This window comes from Ranitomeya variabilis, chromosome 5, assembly GCF_051348905.1.
Source record: "Ranitomeya variabilis isolate aRanVar5 chromosome 5, aRanVar5.hap1, whole genome shotgun sequence".
Classification (NCBI taxonomy): domain Eukaryota; kingdom Metazoa; phylum Chordata; class Amphibia; order Anura; family Dendrobatidae; genus Ranitomeya; species Ranitomeya variabilis.
This window is the reverse complement of record NC_135236.1, coordinates 333,629,159-333,654,706: the sequence shown is the minus strand read 5'-3', so window position 1 is coordinate 333,654,706 and position 25,548 is coordinate 333,629,159. Positions and strand designations below refer to the sequence as shown.

The 25,548-nt window shown below is 44.6% G+C and overlaps 1 protein-coding gene across 4 annotated transcripts in view; it reads left to right on the top strand.

Moving 5' to 3' along the window:
* The window catches only part of RELN (reelin), a 1,394,857-nt gene that overhangs the window by 1,027,236 nt on the left and 342,073 nt on the right, over positions 1–25,548 (top strand). For all 4 annotated transcript variants that reach the window (XM_077264737.1, XM_077264736.1, XM_077264735.1 and 1 more), the window contains exon 20: positions 21,023–21,259. In XM_077264737.1, the coding sequence (XP_077120852.1) occupies positions 21,023–21,259 (237 nt within the window). The remainder of the gene's footprint in view (positions 1–21,022; positions 21,260–25,548) is intronic.

The window sequence follows — 25,548 nt, the reverse complement described above, 5'->3', positions numbered from 1 at the left end:
TGAATATAATCATTCTGCAGTCTCTGGAATTGGTTAAAGGGCCGGGGAGTGTGTTTGGATGGGGTTTTCACTGTCCTACCCTGATTATGTGTGGCACATATCATGCAGCTCTGTACCTGCCTTTCTGCGCAGGTGGAAAACCCCGGGGGCAATCCATTCTTTCTGTAGGGTGTCACACATGGCCGTCTTCGAGTGGTGCACATTCCCGTGCAGAACCTGTGCCATCATTGGGTACAGTACCTGTGGTAGGCAGACCTTTTCACCCCTCCCCCATAGCCCAGTGACGGTATCAGAGCAAGCCCCTATCCTTTGCCACCTATCTTTCTCCTCCTTACTTGCCTGTTCTTGTAACCGGGCTAAGATGTCTTTCAACACAAGTGGAGATGGTGGGGTGTCTAGGTGATGTACTTGAGAGGCTACAGGAGTGCTTGCTGCTTTCTTGGCAGCCTGGTCTGCCAGTGCGTTACCCTTTTGTCCGTCCATCAGTGCCTTTGGTATGTGCCTTTACCTTTATGATGCCTGCTTGGGTGGGGAGCTGTAGTGCATTCATAAGTTGCTGGACTGCCTCAGCATGTTTAATGGGGTGGCCATTTGCTGTCAGGAAAGCCCTGGCTCTCCAGATAGGCCCATAATCGTGTGCAATGCCAAAAGCATACCTGGAATCAGTGTAGATATTTACAGTCTTACCTTCTGCTAGTTTGCTCTGCTTCTTGTGCAGACATATGAGCTGGCATTGACTCTGCCTTGATTACCTCATGTTCTGAGACCACAGCATATCTGGTACAGTAGCGTCCTTGGTCATCTTGGTGACAGGATCCATCTACAAAAAGCTCAAAATCAGCATTAGAATGGGCACACTAGAGACCAGCCGTTTCCTGAGACATCAATTCTAGACATCATATGGTTTGGAAACCTAATCTTGTTCCCCTGGATCCATTTTAGAAAGAAAAAGAAAAAGAGTGTCCTTTTTCATGTCACCTACTCCTCCCCCCTTTGGATCCATAGGTACTAGGAGAAGAGTAGCGGGGTTTAGGACAGTGCACCTTTTCAAAGTCACATTAGTAGGCATGAGAATAGCACACCGAAGTCGCAGCTGTCTGGTCATGGACATGTGGCTAGATTATACTTGGTTAGGGATACTATATACATCGTGTGGGGTATGGACCATCAGTGGGTAATTTGATTGAGTCCATGAGGGTTTTAACAGCTTCAGCATTCTTCACTGGAGTCCCGGCGGTGGTAATAAACCCTCGATTGGCCCATTGGGCTCTGAAATCATGAGCAATACCAAATGCATACTGTGAGTCCGTGTATATATTAGCTCGCCTGTCTTTGGCCAGAATACATGCAGTAGACAGGGCCTGAAGTTCTACTTCTTGTGCTGACAGTGAGGGAGGGAGTGCAGCTCCGTGCACTACAGTATCTTCCGTAGTAACAGCGTATCCGGGTGGAATCTGCCAAAATCATCAGCATATCTTGAACCGTCTTTCAGGGCATTGTAGAAAGGTTGCATTATACGGGATGCGTCCGGTATCCACTGACAACAATAAGTACATAGTCCAAGAAAACGCTGGAGTTCAGTCTCATCTTTTGGTAAAGGAGGGGAGCTGACGGCTATTTTTCTTTCTTTTGTGAGGTGTCTGGCACCCTGAAGGAGACAGTGACCCAAAAATATCACTTGACCAAGGCAGAACCGAAATTTCGAGGCCGAAACCCGACCGTTCAGATCTGCCAGATACTTGAGAAAACTAACAGTGGCAACAATGGTTTCCTGCTCTGTCCGTTCACACAACAAAAGATCATCCACATACTGAAGCAGCGTGACATAGGGGTGTTCTAACTGCCAGGGTAAAAGACACTCTCCCATATTTTTTGTAAACTGATTGGGACTTCTTTTTTTTTTTTTTTTTTTTTTTTTGGGCCCCCTGTGGCATAACTGTCCGCGTCAATTGTCATCCCTGATAAGTGAATGCAAACAGAAACTGGCAATCTGGGTGTAATGGAATGCTGAAGAAGACATTGGCAAGGTCAATAACTGTGAACCAAGCAGCATCCTGAGATATCTGGGACAAAAGAGTATGTGGATTAGGCACCGGAGTTTCTGGAACAGTAACTGCATTAACTGCCCGTAGACCTTGTACCAGCCGGTACACAGGGGGTTGGTCGGGTGGAGTCTTTTTCTTAATGGGAAACAAGGGCGTGTTCCATGGGGAAACACAGGGTATCAGGGCACCATTATCGAATAACATTTGTATTTGCCCCTTGAGGCACTGCTCCTGATCATGTTTCAAAGGGTACTGATGGACTTTGGGAAAAGGGGCACCAGGTTTGAGAAACACTTTTACTGGTTCTACAGGCATTATTGGGGGAGAATCTGGGTCTATCAGGACCATCATAACTGTGGGAAGGGCATGTAGGATACAGATCTCATTATATTCATCTGCATAGGAGTTATATAACGCAAGGACCATCTGACCATCATCTTGGAATTGTATTCTGGAGCGGAACTGTGATAATAAATCTGCCCCCAGTAAATTTACCGGACATGAGGGAGAGATTACGAACTGAGCAGTAACTTCAGGGAAAGGTCCCACAGGGTTAGGTTTTATAAGAGTATATTTATTGGGTCTGTCATCTACTCTAATTAAAACAAGCTCTTGATCTGAGAATTGACATGGGGCTGGGGAGGGACCTTATCATCAAGCAGGGAGACCCCCTGTTCCAGATCATCATTTTTAATTGTTTGTCTTTCTGACACATTATTCTCAAACGCTTTCTCAATACCTTCCTGCACCACAAAACATCCAGACTTTATCATAGGAGTAGACAGCTTTCATTTTTCATCGTAGCAAAAAACAATCAGAATTAATTTTCTCTGTTGATCCTCAATTTGCTATATATCAACCACTCAACTTGCTTTTACCAATCACTTACAAATTTCCTTCTAAAACTAGACACTAGATTTCACTTTCAAATTCCAGATTATAATATTTCTTTATACTTAAAAACAATGTTGTCGCTTTAAACAAGACACAGATCTACCAGAGAAAATACAGAGAACACTGTTACAGTATGTGCTCTCTCCATTCCAAGGACACAGAGATAAGAGAGATCACAACATTCCTCTACACAGAGAAAAGAGACAAGCAATAGCGCAGCTACGCGACCCCTCCCATCGGATATTCCAAAGACAAACACAGACACAAAATATAGCAGTTCTTAGACTTAATTAATTTCTACGAAACCTTCATCACACAATTCACATACCAGAACACCTTAGAAAAACCTATAATTGAGAATATTTTCCCCATTTTTTTGGCTAACAATATCAGATTCATAATACAACTTCAAAGACTTCTTTTCCTTCCACAAAAACGGATTCTCCTTTAGAGCTAAATATCCTTCTTAGTTGTGCATAATACCGACGGCCTTACGGTTTTATTCCACTGGGTCTCTCTCTGTCCCCCGCTGGGACAACCCAAAAACGCGGTACTCAGTGAAAGGAGGAGGGCGTCTTAGACTTAACCCTCCGGACACCCCTGGAAATACATAAATATATGATTCCTGAGTTACGCATCCTACCCAATCTTCGATCACCTCACCGCGCCTGATTCTAACAGTGATCAGGAATTCAGGATATTTTGACTATAAAGAGAATTACATCACTGGTCAATCCGGGGTGTCCATCCCTTATGAGGTACGGTTCGAGCACTGGGCTTCCAACGGAACTACACCTCTATATGATTCCACCCAAAAATCATCCCACTCCGGGGACAAACCTCAGATCCTCTTTGCAGCAACAAACACAGGAAAACCACACCAAATGGTCAGTCTGGACAGTATAACTGCCAACTTACCGTGGTTGTTGTGGGGGATGATCAGTCCCAATTTTCCAGTGCCTGTGTCCGGTCCGAGGGTCCTTTGTCTTGTTGTCCTCCGGGCGGCAGAGGCGTTCCTGCTTGGAGCCCCACGTTAAGCGCCAACTGTTGAGGGAGGATTTAAATTTATCCTTCACGGTTAACCCAGTGATTTCCAAATTAATATACAAGGTGTTGCCGGCAACTGAAAATGACCAGACGGAGACGTGTGTCTCTGTATGGGGGATCGAGCTGATCTCTGGCCCCCGTTTATTTTGTATATCAGTTTTCATTGTCACAGAAATTATACTTCAACCAATCAGCATAAGAACACGCTCACAGTTCTTAACCTATAAGAATGCAGGAAAAACTTAACCCATGAGGATACAGGAAAAATGGAAACTACAGATATGGTCATGTCTTTTTGGCACAGTATGTGTTTTTCTAACAGATGCCTCAGTCTTGTATAGTGATACACCCCCGAATCTATTATCTGGCTCGAGACAGAAAACTCAAGGTCTTTATACCAATTATGAACAATAGCCTAGTTGCATACCAGGCTTGTGAACAAGATAAAGTTACTTCATGGCAGCTGTAACCTTTTACCTAATTAAATAACAGAATTTATCTTTAAGCAACAAGAAAATGGAGTCAAAAACACAAAATGGAGAATCTAGCACAAAATGGAGAACCTTTCATAATTTGTTCCTTCACACAAGGTGACCTTGGAGGGGTGGTCCAACATACAAAGTAATTTTCCTATTTATTTAATGCCATGATCTAAACTATTTTCTAATATGCTTGAATTAAAATTTCCCTATCCTTCCCTAACTACACTATCTAACTGCCTGTCTTTTTTTTTTTACCACTTCCTGTTTTGATGACATGTTCATGCTGGGATGCTCAAGCAAAACGTCATCAGTGCGCAGAGGATGTGGTCACTGACAAAGCCCCTGCCCTCTCCTTTAAAGGAAGCGTTACTAGTGATGCTCGTTTCAGAGGTTGGGCTAGTCCCTGCACAATGTGCACTCATATCACTAGTAACAAGCCAGCATCAAAGCAGAGCATACTGTTAGTGTTTGGTGTCATAATACCGGTGTGTGCAAAGACAAGTGCCGCCCCGCAGGTGATGTCAATTGTGGAAGCAGCGCTGATCTCTGCATGCCAGGTAGTCTAACATAAAACACACTAATAGTGTGCTCTGGTGCCGGCTCATTACTGCTGATCTAAGCTGGCAACAGAGAGCTCAATGTTGTTGTGCACATCACATAGTCCAGATTGTGCAGGGACTAACCCAGCCCCTGAAACGAGTGTCACTGATGAGGCTTCCTTTCAGGGAGAGGGCAGGGCTTTGGCAGTGACTGCAGCTACTGCCCCTTATGATGCTTCATTTGATTAACCCAGCCTGCACTGGGATTCTCAAAGAAGCACCATCAAAAAAGGAAGTGGTAAATAAAAGAGAACCAGTTAGCTTGTGCAGTGAGGGAATTTCCAATTCATTTATATTAGAAAAGAGTTTGGATTATGGCATTACTAAATAAGGATTTAAGATAATTACTTTGTATCAGGGCTTTGGTCAAGTTGGAGTCGATATAAAATGGACCGACTTCTAAAATATATAATAAATTGGGCACAGTAGTAGAATGCAATATGTGCTGTAAATATTTTCACAATAATTTGGGAAAGTTATGAAATGTCCTATAAATGTCTATTTTATTCCTGATCTGAGGATCTAAGCTTTTAGTTAATAATAATAAATAATAATAATCTTTATATAGCGCCAACATATTCCGCAGCGCTTTACAGCTTAACAGTTTCAAACACAACAGTCATAAGTAACAACGTTAGCAATGCAATAATTAAAGCAAAATAAGACGACCCTGCTCGTGAGAGCTTACAATCTACAATGAGGTGGGGGAGATACAAAGTACAGGTGTGTATTTACAATTATGTATTTACAATGAAGGTCCAGCCATCTTCAGGGGGTGGGGATCAGATGGAGATAGTAAATGGGCTACACACACAAACATAAAATAACTTTGATTAGTGAACGTGATAGGCCGCTCTGAACAAATGCGTTTTGAGGGAGTGCCTAAAACTATGCAAATTGTGGATGGTCCTAATATCTTGGAGTAGAGCAGTCCAGATGATTGGCGCAGCAAGGGAGAAGTCTTGGAGTCCGGAGTGGGAGGTACGGATTAGTGCAGTCGAAAGTCGTTTGCAGAGCGCAGTGGTCAGTTAGGCCGATAGACAGAAATAAGGGAGGAGATGTAAGGGGGTGCCACACTGTGGAGAGCTTTGTGGGTGAGAACAAGTACTTTGAATTGTGTCCTGTAATGAATATGCAGCCAGTGTAGCAACTGGCGAAGAGCGGGCATGTCCGAGTAATGATTAGCTAGATGGACAACCCTGCCTGCTGCATTAAGGATAGACTCGAGAGGGGAAAGTCGAGTAAGAATGAGGCCAATTAGTAGAGCATTGCAGTAGTCCAGGCGGGAGTGGATCAGGGCGACCGTGAGGGTTTTTTGTTGATTCCATGGTAAGAAAAGGAGGGATTCTAGAGATGTTCTTTAGGTGTAAGCGGCACGAGCGGGCAAGAGATTGTATATGGGATGAGGAGGAGAGATTGGAGTCAAACATAACACCCAGACAGCGCGCCTGCTGCCGGGGTGTTATTATGGAGAGGGAAATGTCAGATTTAGGGAGGTTAGTAGATGGCGGGAGCAGAAGAAGTTCAGTTTTGGAGAGGTTGAGTTTCAGATAAGAGAGCGGACAAGATGTTGGAGACTGTGGACAGACAGTCACTGGTGTTCTGTTGTACAGTAGGAGTAAGGTCAAGGGATGATGTTTATAGTTGTGTGTCATCAGCATAAAGATGGTACTGAAAGCCAAATTTGCTGATGGTCTGATAGTTGAGATGAATCTGTGCTGCATTTTATGTACATGCTCAGTAGGGGGCAGTGCTGTGAGTTGGGAGTCAGGGAAATTGGGGGGTCGTAGGTTTGGCTTACCAACTCCACAGCCCTGCTTTGTATGTGTAGGGATTTGCTCTGGTAGGCAGTGGCAGGGCCGCAGTGATGAGGCAACACACAGGCTTTCAGTCCAAACTTCAGTGGTTTATTAGCACTTTAAACAGTCAGTGGCAGAAAGTAAGAGAAAAAAACACAAACATACTCCAGCTTGGAGAACCACTAGTCTCAGACTCACCCTTGCACGGGACAGGCTTAACTAAGCGGCTGCCTGGTCAGCGGCGTCCGCCAGGTGCCATTCCCAGGGTTGCTATCAGTCTTGTTGTGAACCGTTGCAGTATGAGTAATCTGACCAAACAAATTCCAAACTCCATTACATAGTCCATAACCCCACCCACAAGTAAGGTACCTATCACATGGGCTGATCACCTGATCGTGACATCACTGCAGGTCCTCAACCTTAGGGAAAATCCAGCCCAAATCTTATCTTGCTGGGAGAAATATATCTTCCATCCAGCACTACACCCTTGACTGCACCACATATGTTAGACCACCCCTTTAACCAGGCCCTGGAGCCTAGGGAGCCCTAAAAGTCTTTTTGGCCTATAGAAAAAGACTATTGCTATTAAAGATTTAAAATATTTGGGGGCCCCGTTGGAGCTTTCGCATCGGGGCCCATGAGTTTCAAGTTACGCCATTGCCTTTAACACTTATTTTTCTTCCTCTGAAGTTCTCTATGCTGATATATAGCCCCATTAAAGTTCACCTCAATTTTGATGTGGACATAAACTAACTTATAGGAGTTACAGACAAAAAAAGATAAGCTTTTGTAGCTTATAAATTTTGAAAATAAATCCATTAGCAAAAAATTATTAGCTATAAATGAATACATTTTTGTAATATTAAATATAATCTGAATATGTCCATATTCTTGAGCATAGTAAGCTCATTACATTAGGCTTTTTGCGTTAATGTATTTGTTTTTTAAGGATTGTACTTTGTATTTTATCAGATATGGTGATAATGGGCTCTATATACAGCTGATGTCAGCCATACTGTATAAATCACATGCTTTATTTAAAAAATTATATATATAGTGTTAGGGCTAGCGGAACGCACCAAATAATTAGATAGATAGAATAAGGTGCGTTCGCAGCCCAGGGTCCACCGTGCAGAGATGGAACCTGCTGCTGAATAATGACGGACTATATGGCTGTACAAAATGGATTCACACACGGGTTAACTTCACCCTGTATGAAGAAAGCGAACCCTGTTGCGTCACAGGGCCACAGTACCGCACAAAAGAGCGCAAGCAAGGAGTCACAGAACTATATCCCAAGACTCTGGATTAGAGTTCATCTAGACCTCTTGCTCTCGACACCGCAACTGGGGTGTCAGAGTGAACGAAATAATAATAATTATTTAGATGCACGAGAGTGCGTGCGGTGCCACTCTGGTGGACGCCACTAACCAATCAGACTTGGGTAAGGAAAGCGCTGTTAAAGCGCACGGCGCCGCACTGGCGGTCACAGCAATTTGACGCAGTTTTGTGTGTCACTTGCTGATAGCTAAGTCGGGCGCTAGATAGCAATCATCCACCTTACGCGAGCAGTCATACACAAGGGAGGGGATAATTAATGAACGACTTTCACATGTCAACACACACACGTTTACAAGTGTACACTAGTGCATGGCCGAGCAGCCATGCAAACCTTTTATAGCTGCAGTGCTACAAGACCTTCCAGATGGTCCAATAGGAGCCGCAACAGGACTTGAGCATGTGACCCTCGACCTCCAATGGGAGGTTGTCCCGTGGGCATGCTCAGTATGGGAAAAGCAGGACTTAGTCCCAGAAAGATCTGCTCGCTGCTGATCTGTGCTGGCTTCAAAGGCAGAGCTTTGAAGGAGAGTAGTAACCAGTTGCCCAGTATCAGCCTGAGCTAGACGCTGGAACCGACGTCTCCGCTGAGCAGGATCCACTGCAGCTGGAGAAGAATGGGAGACTGCAGCGGAGATGGTTCAAGATTCCCCCTGTGCAGAGGTGGGAACTCGACCCCTAACATCACCCCCCCTAGGGCCCCCCCTCCTTGGACATCGCTACGCTCGAAGGCAGCAATGAGCTGTGGATAGTGTTGAGCATTCCGATACCGCAAGTATCGGGTATCGGCCGATACTTGCGGTATCTGAATTCCGATACCGAGATCCGATACTTTTGTGGTATCGGGAATCGGTATCGGGATTAATATCAATGTGTAAAAGAAAGAATTAAAATAAAAAATAGGGATATACTCACCTCTCCGGCGGCCCCTGGACTTTACCGCCGTAACCGGGAGCCGTTGTACCTAAGAATGCGCGCTTGAAGGGCCTTAGATGACGTCACGGCGCTCTGATTGGTCCGTAGCGGTCGCGTGACCGCTACGCGACCAATCACAAAGCTGTGACGTCACCTAAGGTCTTTCAAGCGCTTGAAAGACCTTAGGTGACGTCACGGCTTTGTGATTGGTCGCGTAGCGGTCACGCGACCGCTACGGACCAATCAGAGCGCCGTGACGTCATCTAAGGCCCTTCAAGCGCGCATTCTTAGGTACAACGGCTCCCGGTTACGGCGGTAAAGTCCAGGGCGCGTCAGAGGGTGAGTATATCCCTATTTTTTATTTTAATTCTTTCTTTTACACATTGATATGGATCCCAGGGCCTGAAGGAGAGTTTCCTCTCCTTCAGACCCTGGGAACCATACAGGATACCGTCCGATACTTGGTGTCCCATTGACTTGTATTGGTATTGGGTATCGGTATCGGATTAGATCCGATACTTTGCCGGTATCGGCCGATACTTTCCGATACCGATACTTTCAAGTATCGGACGGTATCGCTCAACACTAGCTGTGGAGCTTAAATGTGCTCAGCATGCTCCCAGGACCTGTCCTCTGGACCATAACCCTTTCAATCCACCAAATAAAATTTTTTACCACGTACCACCTTACACCCCAAGATAGCGTTCACCTCGTAATCGTCCGTAGACGAACCCGATGTCCCGGCAGATGACTCGGAAAACCGGGACATGTGAATGGGCTTTAAGAGTGACACTTGGAAGGTATCGGTGATACCAAGGCGTGGAGGAAGGGCCAGACGGCAGACCACAGGGTTAACCTGTTCCAGGACTTTGAAGGGACCCAAGTAGCGAGGTGCAAACTTAGTGGACTCAACTCGCAGCCTGATGTTATGGGCGGAGAGCCACACTAAGTCGCCAGAAGCAAAGGTCGGAGCAGGGCGCCGATGTGCATCAGTGGAGGATTTCATTCTTTCCTTGGAGGCCCAGATGGCATCCTGAGTGTGGTCCCAAATGACCCATGCCTCCACAGCCCAGTCTGCCACCCTGGAGTCGGCAGAAGACACGGGCATAGGCACAGGAACCAGCAGATGCTCGCCGTAGTTAAGGAGGAATGGGGTCTGACCAGTGGAGTCGGCTACGACGTTGTTTAGCGCAAATTCTGACCACGGTAGCAAGGATGCCCAGTCATCCTTCCTGGCTGAAACAAAATGTTGTAGATATGTGACCAGGGTCTGGTTGGCCTTCTCTACCAAGCCATTCGTCTCGGGATGATATGCTGAAGAGAGATTCATCTCAATGCTGAGTAGACGACAAAGCTCTCTCCAGAACCGAGACGCAAACTTGGGACCCCGGTCACTGACAATTTTCTCCGGCATACCGTGTAGGCGAAAGATATGTTTAATAAACAACGTTGCCAGAGCCCATGCAGAAGGTAGCCGTGGAAGAGGCACCAAGAGCACCATTTTGGGAAAAATGGTCGGTGATCACCCAAGTAATGGTGCAGCTACGAGACTTGGGTAAGCCCAACACAAAATCCATCCAGACCATCTCCTAGGGCCTGTCTGCCACCGGCAGGGGGTAAAGCAACCCAGCTGGCCGTTGTCGAGGGGACTTGATCTTGGCGCAGGAGACACACGCCCAAACATAGTCTCCGACGTCACAGGCCATATGCGGCCACCAGTATGTCCTCGCCAGCAGCTCAGATGTCCTTTTGGTCCCAAAATATCCACCAACCCTGGACAAGTGAGCCCAAGAGAGAACCTCCGGACGCAAATTTAATGATACACAAAGTCGTGCCCGGAGGCACAGGCTCTAGCGAAATCAGAGCCACGGTTCTCAGGCTCTCAGAAGGGACAACAAGCCAAGGCTCCTCTTCCTCCTCAGATAATACAACAGAGCGAGAGAGAGTGTCGGCACAAATGTTCTTCTCCCTGGAGAGAAAATGGAGGGTGAAATGGAACCGGGAGAAGAGCAGGGACCATCTGGCCTGGCGAGAATTTAGCCGCTGGGCTGTCTGTAAGTAGACCAAATTTTTGTGGTCTGTGAATACTTGGAAGGGAAAGCGAGCCCCCTCCAAAAGATGTCTCCATTCTGAGAAAGCCAACTTCATTGCTAGCAACTCCCTTTCCCCGATGGAATAATTCCTCTCCGCTGGTGTGAAGGTCTTGGAAAAGAAGAAGCAAGGATGCTTCCGACCTTGAGCATCCATTTGGAAGAGGACTGCTCCAGCACCAACGGATGAAGCTTCCACCTCCATTATAAACGGCTTATCTACATCAGGGCGATGTAGGATGGGAGTGCTAGCAAAATGAGACTTAATAGTAGTGAAGGCCTTGGAGACCTCCTCAGACCACAATTTGGGATTTGCTCCCTTCTTGGTGAGGGCTACCAAGAGAGCTACCAAAATTGAGAAATGAGGGATGAATTGGCGATAATAGTTAATGAACCCCATAAAGCGCTGCACCGCTTTAAGAGAATGGGGTTCTTTCCAGTCCATCACAGCCTGTAGTTTGGCAGGATCCATGGCCAATCCCTGGGCAGAGATGATATAGCCCAGGAAAGGTAAGGACTCCTGCTCAAACACACATTTCTCCAACTTGGCGTAGAGGGAATTTGCCCGTAAGAGGTCGAAGACTCTGCAAACATCTCTCCAGTGGGAGTCAATATGTGGAGAGTAGATGAGAATTCATCCAGATAGACTACGACCGAGGTGGAGAGCATATCCCGGAAGATATCATTTACAAAGTCTTGGAAAACGGCTGGGGCATTACAGAGCCCAAAGGGCATCACTAGATACTCATAGTGCCCATCCCTGGTGTTAAAAGCCGTCTTCCATTCGTCCCCCTCACGGATGCGAATCAGGTTGTAAGCACCCTGCAGATCTAGTTTAGTAAATATTCTTGCTCCTCGAAGCCTATCAAAGAGCTCAGATGTCAAGGGCAAAGGATACTTATTCTTAACGGTGATGGCATTAAGACCCCTGTAGTCTATGCATGGACGTAGTTCCCCATTCTTCTTCTGCACAAAGAAGAACCCAGCCCCTGCAGGTGACACTGACTTCCTAATGAATCCTCTTGCCAGATTCTCCTGGATGTACTGTGACATTGCCTCCATCTCCGGGAGAGATAACGGATAGACTCGACCCTGGGGAGGCTCAGCACCAGGCAAGAGGTCAATAGGACAGTCATAGGGGCGGTGAGGTGAAAGGGTCTCCGCAGCCCTTTTGGAGAACACGTCCGCATAGGGCCAATATTGCTTGGGAAGAGAGGAAAGATCTGCGGGTACCTCAGTAGTAGCAACCTGAATGCATTCCCTCTGACATCTAACCCCACAAGATTCACTCCATCCCAAAATTCTGCTTGTGGACCACTCAATATATGGAGAGTTGTACCGTAGCCAAGGTATCCCCAACAGGACCTCATCAATTCCCTCAGGAATGACGAGCAGATATATAATCTCCTGATGAGATGGCGAAATGGAAAGAGTAAAAGGGATAGTCTGGTGTGTTATCTGTGAGGGCAGTGTCGACCCATTCACCACTTGTACGGTTACAGGTTGAGCAAGCATCACCAGGGGTATTGCGTGTTCTTGGGCGAAGGCAGAAGACATAAAAATGCCCTCTGCCCCGGAATCCACGCAAACTCTACCGAAAGAGTGGATGAGCCAATAGTAATTGTCCCCTTAATGGACAATTTGGAGGCAAACATCACTGTGTCTAGTGTACCTCCACCTACTACCACTAGACGCTGACGTTTCCCCAACCGCTGGGAACATCTGGTGGCAAAATGTCCTGACTGCCAGCAGACATGACAGACCTTGAGTGCACGAGCGGTCCGGGAGTTAGATCCCGCTCATGACACTTCCATGGCCTCATGTGACTCAGGCGCCAGGACCGGAGATTCCAAAGGTTTGGCAAAGGTGGGAGCCAGCCGAAACCTCTGCCTACACTGGGCTCGCTCTAACCTCCGCTCGTTAAAGCGGAGGTCAATACGAGTGGATGTAGCTATTAGCTCCTCCAGTGTGGCGGGAATCTCCCTAGTGGCCAAAGCGTCCTTGATATGGTCAGCCAGCCCCCTCCAAAATACAGGGATAAGGGCTTTATCCGACCATTCCAGCTCTGATGCTAAGGTGCGGAAGTGGACAGCAAAATGGCTGACCCAGGACGAGAGCCCTGAGTCAATGCCAGAAGTTGGAGCGCCGTATCATGGGTGACTCGAGGTCCAAAAAGACCTGTTTCAGAGTGCTCAGGAACAGCGGAGCACTCTGCACCACATGATCGGCACGCTCCCACAGCGGCATAGCCCATTCCAACGCCCTGTCCAACAGGAGAGACAAAATGAATTCCACCTTTGCCCACTCTGTGGGGAAACATGCAGCCAGGAGCTCGAGGTGTATAGAGCACTGGCTCACGAAACCCCTACAAGATTTGCTATCACCAGAAAATGTATCTGGCAGCGGGAGGCGAAATAGGGTCGCAACAGGGGTGGCAGTGGACAAGGTTGCTGCAGCCACGCTAGCAGCCTGAACAGCTACTGCAGTAACATCCACAGCTGAGGTTGTGCGCTCGAAAGCCGCCTACCTGCCCTCCAGCTGCTGGAAGTACCGCAAGGATTGCTGTTTGTCCATCATTACTAGCCAGACCCTGGCGCTAGTGTAATGTTAGGGCTAGCAGAACGCATCAAATAATTAGATAAATAGAATAAGGTGCGTTCGCAGCCCGGGGTCCACCTTGCAGAGATGGAACCTGCTGCTGAGTAATGACGAACTATATGGCGGTACATAATGGATTCACACACGGGTTAACTTCACCCTGTATGAAGAAAGTGAACCCTGTTACGTCATAGGGCCGCAGTACCGCACAAAGAGCGCAAGCAAGGAGTCACAGAACTCTATCCCAAGACTCTGGATTAGAGTTCATCTAGACCTCTTGCGCTCAACACCGCAACTGGGGTGTCAGAGTGAGCGAAATAATAATAAATATTTAGATGCACGAGAGTGCGTGCAGTGCCGCTCTGGCAGACGCCACTAACCACCCAGGCTTGGGTAAGGAAAGCGCTGCTAAAGCGCACGGCGCCGCACTGGCGGTCACAGCAATTTGACGCAGTTTTGTGTGTCACTTGCTAATAGCTAAGTCGGGCGCTAGATAGCAATCATCCACCTTACGCGAGCAGTCATACACAAGGGAGGGGATAATTAATGAACGACTTTCACATGTCAACACACACACGTTTACAAGTGTACACTAGTGCATGGCCGAGCAGCCATGCAAACCTTTGATAGCGGTAGTGCTACAAGACCTTCCATATGGTCCAATAGGAGCCGCAACAGGTCCTGAGCATGTGACCATCGACCTCCAATGGGAGGTCGTCCCGTGGGCATGCTCAGTATGGGAAAAGCAGGAAGATCTTCTTGCTGCTGATTAGTGCTGGCTACAAAGGCAGAGCCTGGAAGGACAGTAGTAACCAGTCGCCCAGTATCAACCTGAGCTAGACGCTGGAACCGACGTCTCCTCTGAGCAGGCTCCACTGCGGCTAGAGAAGAATGGGAGACCGCAGCTGAGATGGTTCGAGATTCCCCCTGTGCAGAGGCGGGAACTCGACACCTAACACATAGATAGGGATAAGATAGATAGAGAAAACATAACATCATTAGACTGGTAAAAATGGGAACATACTGTACATATACTGTATCAGATGCTAGTGTATCAGAAATCAGATCATACACCAAATGGATGATAAAAAGAAACTTCCAAAAAAAAGTGTAACTATTTACAAAATTCCATTTCACAATTAGCTAAAACAATAAAATTATAGCAGATAATTAATAGAAATACAAGCTTTGTGCCTATAAAGTTATGGCAAGACATATAAGGTATTAATGTTAAAATATAACATGGCTTCAACCAATAGAATTTTAAATTAAAATCTCTATACATATATTGCAGAAACTGGGTAAACACAAAAGTTTCTTCTACTATTGGTAACAATTAGAAATTTCAGTGACACAGTGATAGTTGAAGCTGCTGTCAAATGCAGCTAGGTTTAATTTTTTTTCCATAGATTGATCTGAAAGTGTCTTATAGTTATTTGCAAGCTGAACCAATATAAATGAACTGTAATACAAAGTGCAAACTTTAATTGTAAATTTTTAGGGAGAAGATAAATCATACTCTATATAGATAATAATAAATATTATTACATTTAACCACATTATTTCTGTCTTTTAAAAAATGTCAGTGTTTAGACTAAACGTGCCAGAAAACAAGAGGTAGACATTTCATAGGGCAACATAGTATCAAAATGAGGGAGGTCAAAAGCAAAACATGTAAAGACATATTGAAATGAGAATAACACCCCTAACTCTCCGACGTTGCTCCACGCATCTTACTATGTTGTGTTGCAAACACAACACAAATAGGAAGCATATTAATTATGAAGGGCAGCACGGTGGCTTGCAGCACTGGAGTCCTGGGTTCTAATCCCACCTTGGACAACATCTGCAAGCAGTTTGTATGTTCTCCCCGTGTTTGCTTGTGTGTCCTCCGGGTACTCCGGTTTTCTCCCACATACCAAAGACATACTAATAGGGAATCTAGATTGTGAGCCCCATCAGGAACAGCGATGATAATGTGTGCAAACTGTAAAGCGCTGCGGCATATATTAGTGCTATATAAAAATAAAGATTATTATTAAGATGTATGAAGCAACTTGATTAGTCACTCCACTATATTACAGTGCTGAGTTGCTTGATACATGTATCACCCAAAACTTTTCCAGATACAGTTAATAAACATCAGCACCTTCTTTTATAACTGAACCAGATTTATTTTTATCATCATGAAGAGAGGAAAAAACATGATAATTATCATCCAATAAATAATCTGTAAATCATCCAAAAGGAGAGGACAATAACAACAACGCACCCACCTCCTCATAAAATGAATACAATTAATAAGTCAGTGTGCTGACTAATGGAACAAATTGTCCAGAGATAGGAATAGCCAAAATGTTTTTTGTCCATGCACCATCCAAAACAAATATTCAGGTAGATAAAAAAATCAACAACTTTTGGGCTCATACCCATCACTGTAAAAAAGCGGTCCGATATCGGTCCAGAAAAGTGTGATGAGTGTCAAGCAAGTGTAAGGAGGGAGACCAGGCTGCAAGTACCTGTATTGAGCCAGGTCCTGAACTGCTGAGACTGCATCCCCTGTTTCCTGGGGGAAGAAATAGGGGACCAGACAGGCCTCATAACCCAGGAAGAGGGGGCGTGTTTAGAGAGGGAACCCGGCCAGAAACTGAGAGAGAAAGCGCACGAAGCTGCAGAGAGGCCCCCCGCCATCAGCGTGCCAGCAGCAGGGCAGGCAGCGCACTCTGCACCCGAACCGCTGGCACTGCAACGGACTGCAGCAGACAGACCCGGTGGCCTAAAGAGAGATCAGGTGCAGGACTGCCATCTGCACCCCGATTCACCAGGGTATATCTGCCAGACCACTTCAGGCTCAGACAGTGCCGGAGCCCACCACAGTAATAAGGAAAGAGACGGAAGTCCTGTTCAGCTAAGCGCCGCACACTAGCCTAAGAGCCAGGGCAGAGTTCAGGATTGTTCACTGCTGCCCTAGTTATCAGACCATGGTCTGCAGTACCCCGCCAGAGAAGCAGCTCGCCAGTGGTTGTCGGCGCTTCAGTCTTGGCAGAGACAGGCAGCGTGCAGCATAGAGAGAAAAGTGCAGCGTGCCCAGTATTTGGCAGAGATCGAGGTGCCGTGTGCTTCGTGGCCGTGAATACAGTGCACGTGCCACAAAGAGAAAACCGAGAACTGGATAGACTTTTGTAACCCACCTTACCAGCATATACTTTCCCCACCCATGGGAGACCCTGATTGTGCTGCGGCCTTGTTTTCTCCCACCGCATATGTTCATGGACTAGGGGCTCAGTGGAAGATATCGGACACCGACCACTGCCGCCAGAAGACGGACCCTTGTTTGCAGGGCCCCACTGGAACAGCACCGCGCCAGCTGTTGTTGGCATCATCACCTGTTCCGTAATTGCCATGGCCTGGAAGGCGACTGACAGGCTAAGTTGATCTAACATGAACTTCCACTATATTTTCCCTTGTTTTCATTGACACTGCACATCTTTTTTGCATCTGAACTGTTTTTTGTTCTCCCTTTAACTGTTTGCCTCCCTGAGAGGAGTATTCCCCTGTTAAGTAAAATTGTTAACCCTTGCTCTGCCTCCTGTCCGTCACTGCATCCCGCGCTCCTGCTTACACAAGCGTCATGCAATGTTCTTGTGAGTACAATACAATTTTTATCACCTAAAATTCAAATGACAACTGATTTACATGCGAATGTGATTTGATTGCAATGCAATCTTAACATGAGCTTTTACTTACAGTAATTCTCCACGTCATTTACAGATAGTTTTCAATGGAAATATTTATATACACACTTCTTTTGGGTGACCTTATACCACTCCTGGCACAAACATTTAAGCAGTGTTTCTTTGTTTGATGGCTTGTGACTATCCATCTTCCTCTTGATTACATTCCAGGGGTTTTCAATGGGATTCAGTTCTGGAGATTGGGCTGGCCATGACAGGGTCTTTCCTCAATGCTGAGAAATACAGGCAGCTACTTATCCACGATATAATACTATCAAGGAGGCTTCTGATTAGCCTCAAATGTATTCTTACCTAGAATTGATGCTTTGATTCTGTTTTGAAGGCAAAGGGTGGTCTTACCAAAGTTTGATTTGCTTTCAATTTCTCTTTTGTTTATTCACTTTGTTAATTAATAAACAAAATAGAAGTGTTAATAGTTTATTTTAATTCCTTTTAATTTGCAGCATTTTTTCTTCACTTGCATAAAACTTTTGAACAGTACTGTACAGTGAGGAAAATAAGTATTTGATACACTGCCGATTTTGCAAGTTTTCACACCTACAAAGAATATAGAGGTCTGTAATTCTTATTATAGGTGGACTTCAAGTGTGAGAGACAGAATCTAAAAATGAAAACCAGCACCTACCAACCAGCAATAATTCTGCCTTTCACAGACCTGTTCATTTTTCTTTAAGAAGCCCTCCTACTCTGCACTCATTACCTGTATTAATTGCACCTGTTTGAATTTGTTACCTGTATAAAAGACACCTGTCCACACAATCAATCAATAACACTCAATCAATCACACTCCAACCTCTCCACCATGGCCAAGACCAAAAAATGTCTAAGGACATACACCAAGAACAACATTGTAGACATGCACAAGCTGGGTTGGGCTACAGGACAATAGGCAAGCAGCTTGGTGAAAAGATAACTGTTGGTGCAATTATTAGAAAATGGAAGATACACATGATGACTGTCAATCTTCCTGGGTCTGGGACTCCATGCAAGATCTTGCATCATGGGGTAAGGATGATTCTGAGAAAAGTCAGGAATCTTCCCAGAACTACACAGGAGGACCAGGTAAATTACCTGAAGAGAGCTGGGACCAGAGTCTCAAATATTACGATTAGTAACACATTATGCCGTCATGGATTAAAATCATGCAGGGCATACAAGGTCCCCCTGCTCACAACAGAACATCTACAGGCCCATTTGAAGTTCGCCAATAACCATCTGGATGATCTAGAGGAGGCATGGGAGAAAGTGATGTGGTCAGATGAGACCAAAATAGAACTTTTTTGGTATCAACTCCACTCGCAGTGTTTGGAGGAAGAGGAAAGTTTAGTACAACCCCATGAACATCATCCCAACCATGAAGCATGGTGGGGGAAACATCATACTTTGGGGTGCTTTTCTGCAAAGGAGACAGGACGACTGTATTGAAGGGAGGATGGATGGGATCATGTATTGCAAGATTTTGTCCAACAACCTCCTTTCCTCAGTAAGAGCATTGAAGATGGATTGTGGCTGGGTCTTCCAGCATGACGATAACCCAAAACAACCTGCTCTGAGCAGGCACTTGGTAAGCCACCTCCCTCACTGCAGGACCCGGATGCCGCGGCCATCTTGGATCCGGGCACCTGCAGCGAGGAGGAGGTAAGAGACCCTCGCAGCAACGCGATCACATCGCGTTGCTCCGGGGGTCTCAGGGAAGCCCGCAGGGAGACCCCTCCCTGCGCAATGCTTCCCTGTACCGCCGGCACACCGCGATCATGTTTGATCACGGTGTGCCGGGGGTTAATGTGCCGGGGGCGGTCCGTGACCGCTCCTGGCACATAGTGCCGGATGTCAGCTGTGATAGGCAGCTGACACCTGGCCGCGATCGGCCGCGCTCCCCCCGTGAGCGCGGCCGATCGCGCTGGATGTACTTTTCCATCCTTGGGAATTAGGGCCCACCCCACATGGACGGAATAGTACATCCAATGGCAGAAAGGGGTTAAAATAAAGCAAATAACAAAAGTAAAATATACGCATATTTGGTATCGCCACGTTCAGAATCGCCCGATCTATCAATATAAAAAAATAACCCAATCGCTAAATAGCATAATGAGAACAAATTAAAAACACCAGAATTACGTTTTTTTGGTCGCCACCACATTGCAATAAAATGCAATAACAGGCAATCAAAAGATCGTATCTACACAAAAATGGTATCAATAAAAACGTCAGCTCAGCTCGTAAAAAAGTAAGCCCTCACCAGACCACGAAAAATGAAGACATTACAGATCTTAGAAAATGGCGCCTTTTTTTTTCAACAAATTTTGGAATTTTTTTTCATCACTTAAATAAAAAAGTACTTAGAGATCTTTGGTGTCTGTGAGCTCGTAATGACCTGGAGAATCATAATGGCAGGTCAGTTTTAGCATTTAGTGAACATGGTTAAAAAAAACACACCAAAAAACAAGTGTGGAATTGCACTTCTTTTGCAATTGCGTTGCACTTGGATTTTCATTCCCATTTTCAAGTACACAATATGTTAAAACCAATGCTGTCGTACAAAAGTACAACTTGTCCCGCAAAAACCAAGCTGACACATGGCCAAATTAACATAAAAATAAAAAATTTATGGCTCTGGGAAGAAGGGGAGCAAAACTAGAAACTGAAAAACTGAAATACCCCTGGTCGTTAAGGGGTTAAGAAGCATTTCAAGGTCGTGGAGTGGTCTAGCCAGTTTCCAGACCTGAATCCAATAGAAAATCTTTGGAGGGAGAGCTCCAAACGATGAAATATGTGGTGATCTGTATGGAGGAGTGGGCCCTTCTGCAGTGTGTGCAAACCTGGTCAAGAACTATAGAAAACGTCTGACCTCTAACTACAAACAAACGTTTCTGTACCAAATATTAAGTTCTGTTTTTCTATTGTATCAAATACTTATTTTACGCAATAAAATGCAAATTAATTATTTAAAAATTATACAATGTGATTTTCTGGTCTTTATTTTTAGATTCTGTCTCTCACAGTTGAAGTGTACCTATGATAAAAATTACAGACCTCTCCATTCTTTGTAGGTGGGAAAACTTGCAAAATCGGCAGTGCATCAAATACTTAGCTTCCCCACTGTATATCTTAAATTGCACCAGTAATTTATGACTTTTTTTCCCCTGTTTTATGATCAATGTTTTTAAGATAAAATTTGTTTAAAGGGGTATTAACATCTGATAGAGTTATGACATGTCCATGGAATATGCCGTAAATGTACAGTGCATGCAGGTCTCACCAATGGGACCCAAATTTATCTTGAGAATGGGGCAGCGACATACATCACTGTCATTTGTATGGGAATTTCAACCATCTCTCCGCTGACATCAAAATTTGACAGGGCCCGATTGGTGAGGTCAGCATAAATACCCTTTTAATTATGTTCTTGTAAAATACTGTGATTTAATTTTTTCTTTTTTACAATTTGCTTTTTTGTCAGGATTATATCTGTGGAGCTACCTGAAGAAGCTAAGAAGTTTGGAATTCAATTTAGGTGGTGGCAGCCTTACCACTCTGGACAAGGAGAAGATGTTTGGGCTATTGATGAGATCATCATGACATCGGTGTTATTTAACAGCATTAGCCTGGACTTCACCAATCTAGTGGATGTTACTCAGTCTCTTGGGTTTTATTTGGGTAATGTTCAGCCATACTGCGGACATGACTGGACTCTATGGTGAGAATTTATTGAAGGAACTCTGAAAGTATTTTTCATGACATATTTGTCATTGTTTTTTGCTCACTAATTATCAGTTCACACCAGATATGCACGTTGACCAGAGTTCAGTATAATGCAAACACATCCTATAAATCCATATGGATTCCACTGTCCCTTTTCCATGCCTCTATTGTTATCAAGACAGGAGAAAGTGGTTAGTTAGAAAAGGATTCAGACTTTTATGAACATGGGAACAAACATTAGTTTTGATGATAGTGTAAATAGATTGTATATATGTAACAGTTAGGCCGGCGTCACACTCAGCTTAAGACAATATGGTCCATTTTTTACGGCCGTAATATGGAGAAATGTTCCCAAAATAGTGATCCGTATGTCATCCGTAGGCAGGGTGTGTCAGCGTATTTTGCGCATGGCATCCTCCGTATGTAATCCGTATGGCATCCGTACTGCGATATTTTCTCGCAGGCTTGCAAAACCGACATCTAATGGATTTATGTGCTCAAATGTTCGGTAAAACATATATACAGTATATATATATATGTCATTGAGACACATATATATATATATTCTGTATTTATATTTAATTCAGCGCGATATCTGTGAAAAGCCGGTAATTCAATTGCCGGCTTTTCATTTCTCCTTCCCAAACCCGACAGGATATGAGACATGGTTTACATACAGTAAACCATCTCATATCCCCTTTTTTTTTTGCATATTCCATCCACACTACTAATGTTAGTAGTGTGTATGTGCAAAATTGGGGCGCTGTAGCTGCTAAAATAAAGGGTTAAATGGCGGAAAAAATTGGCGTGGGCTCCCGCGCAATTTTCTCCGCCAGAGTGGTAAAGCCAGTGACTGAGGGCAGATATTAATAGCCTAGAGAGGGTCCATGGTTATTGGCCCCCCGTGGCTACAAACATCTGCCCCCAGCCACCCCAGAAAAGGCACATCTGGAAGATGCGCCTATTCTGGCACTTGGCTACTCTCTTCCCACTCCCGTGTAGCGGTGGGATATGGGGTAATGAAGGGTTAATGTCACCTTGCTATTGTAAGGTGACATTAAGCCAGATTAATAATGGAGAGGCGTCAATTATGAACGGAGCCTTGGAAAAGTTCCCACGCTCGAGTTCATATGAGTTCATCCAGCAGAGGGCGCCTCACCATGACTCAATGTAAGTACAGATCACTCTGCTTTCCTTTCAGCACCCGGGGTTTACAGGCACGAGCGAGTGCTTTAGCACAGCTCCTGCCTGTAAAATGATTTAACCCCTTCAGATGGATTTACTTCATGGGACGTGACAGTTCATCAGAAGGTATGTATATTGTTTGTTTATTATTTTTCCAAGAGAGGGTCTTCAGGTGGATTGAGAGAGCAATAAAATATTAAAACAACCTGTGTGTTTCTTTCATTAAAATACTTTTTAATAATGTGTGTGTGTGTGTTTTTTAACCCTTTCATACATTTGGATTAATAATGGATAGGTGACATAATTGACGCCTCTCCATTATTAATCTGGCTTAATGTCACCTTACAATAGCATACATTACCCCATATCGCACCGCTACACGGGAGTGGGAAGAGAGTGACCAAGTGCCAGAATAGGCGCATCTTCCAGATGTGCCTTTTCTGGGGTGGCTGGGGGCAGATGTTTGTAGCCAGGGGGGGCCAATAACCATGGACCCTCTCTAGGCTATTAATATCTGCCCTCAGTCACTGGCTTTACCACTCTGGCGGAGAAAATTGCGCGGGAGCCCACGCCAATTTTTTCCGCCATTTAACCCTTTATTTTAGCAGCTACAGCGCCCAAATTTTGCACATACACACTACTAACATTAGTAGCGTGGATGGAATATGCAAAAAAAAAGGGGATATGAGATGGTTTACTGTATGTAAACCATGTCTCATATCATGTCAGATTTGTGAAGGAGAAATGAAAAGCCGGCAATTGAATTACCGGCTTTTCACTAACCCCGCAGCGTATTTCTCGCAAGTCACACTGCTGGTCCGTGTGGAATCCGTATTTTTCTCGCCCCCATAGACTTTCATTGGCGTTTTTTTTTGCGCAATACGGTGACAAACGCAGCATGCTGCGATTTTCTACAGCCGTACAAGACCGTATATTACGGATGCGTAATATACGGCTGATAGGAGCAGCCCCATAGAGAATAATTGGGCCGTGTGTAATGCGTTTTTTATGGACGTATTTTCGGCGCTCATATGTCCGTAAAACTCGCTAGTGTGACGCCGGCCTTATAGAGAGCTACTAACTTTCATAATGTCTACAATCAAAAGAAATATATGTGTTCATTATTCATTTTTGCAGGTAGGATTATTGTTCAGATAACTGTGATTATGCCTACAGTTCAAAGTAAACACTTAAAATTTTTTAGTTGAGACTGTGGCACCTCCTTAAAGTGAACTGGTCATGTTGTAGATACAGCGTAATCTGTGGATATATCTGAGGATGTGGTATAGAGAAAAACAAGTTCAGCAGAATGATAAATAGTTTTATTGAAAAAGATTCAGTATAACTTGTATTTAATTAATTGAAATCCATGAAGTCCAGTGGGCGGTTCTACTCAGTGATTGACATCTCTGCATGCATAGTCATTAATGGAATACTGTCAATAACTGAAGAAGACCACCCACTGGACTCATATGCATATAAACCCCAGGGATTTCAGTTAATTGTATGCGAGTTTGATTCTTTCCTCTAAAAATGTACATAATAATGTACATTAATTTTATCAGATCCTTCTGCTCTACACAATCATAACTGCAGATCAGATACCTTCATCAACCTTTAAAGGGAACTCAACATCTAATGCATGCTGCCCAACCCATAGGCATGATATCAGCTATGGCTCATGAGTAAGACTGCCTAGTGCAGTCGAAACGCGTCGACTGAGTCATGTCGGCCATGTACATTTTTCTTTTGTATGTACTATCATTTCTTTTGAAAAAGAAAAGGAAAATCCAGTCCTGTTGAGCCGGACTCCAATTTTTTCTATTTAGCATGAATCCAAGTCCAGCTCCATCATTTGAGGCAGGTATATTTGAATCAAACTTTGCAGTTTTTCAAAGAAAACATATAATTGTCTCTAGCTTCTTCTTCTATCCTGCTCTATTTGAGCGACAGGTCTATCCCTGCATGTGGGTAAAATGAGAAATTTGTCACTTAAAGGGGAGTGGGGCAAGGATAAACTGCTGGGGTTTGTCCTCTTGGACTAGTCATCCGAGCAGCATATTCCCCGGCTGGCTTTTAAATATATGTTTCCTCGGAAACTCCGCAGCATTTCAGAGTAAGACATACCTGACTGAAATGGCAGAGCCTGTGTTTGATTCATGCTGCCACGGTTCAGGCAGCATGATTTAGCTATGAGATTCACTTTAAATAATGAAAGGTGATGTACCCTATGCAACCATACTGATACCGCTTGTCTAAGCCTGGCCCTAAATGTGTTTGGAAGCAAGTAATCTACATAAAAACATTTGAACACTTCCCACCATGTGCCATCATGTACACTTGGGGAAATCATAACTTGGCATGTAGGAAAAAACAAACAACTCTTTAAAAGTTGTTTTTTTTAATCTAATACTTTCTTCAGTTCTCATTGACCTATATTAATTCATTAATTATAGTACATAAAACTTACTATTAATATATTGAAAAGTGTTACAGTTTTGTAATTTAATATAATTTTTTTTTTTTGGGATCTATGCTTGCAGTAATTGAATAAGAAACCGATTACACAAGTACATGATTCATTATTCATTTAGAATTCTCAATTCTAAGGTCATGCATTTGAGTAAACATGAAACATAAAATATCTTCCTCTGAAAATGAACAATAAATAATTTGCTGACAGCAAAAAAAGATTTTGTAAAAGTGAGTGGAACTGATTGTTAGGCCTAGTGGAACGCACCAAATAATTAGGAAGATGGTATAAGGTGCGTTCGCAGCCCGGGGTCCACCGTGCAGAGATGGAACCTGCTGCTGAGTAATGACAGACTATATGGCGGTATAATGTGGATGCACACACAGGTTAGCTTCACCCGGTATGAAGGAAGTGAACCCTGTTGCGTCACAGGGCCGCAGTACCGCACAAAGAGCGCAAGCAAGGAGTCACAGAACTCTATCCCAAAACTCAGGGAAAGCGTTCCTCTTGACCTCTTGGGCTCGACATCGCTACTGGGGTGTCAGAGTTAAACAGAAACAATAATTAAATGCAGAAGACTGCATGCAGTGCTGCTCTGGCAAATGCCACTAACCACCCAGACTTGG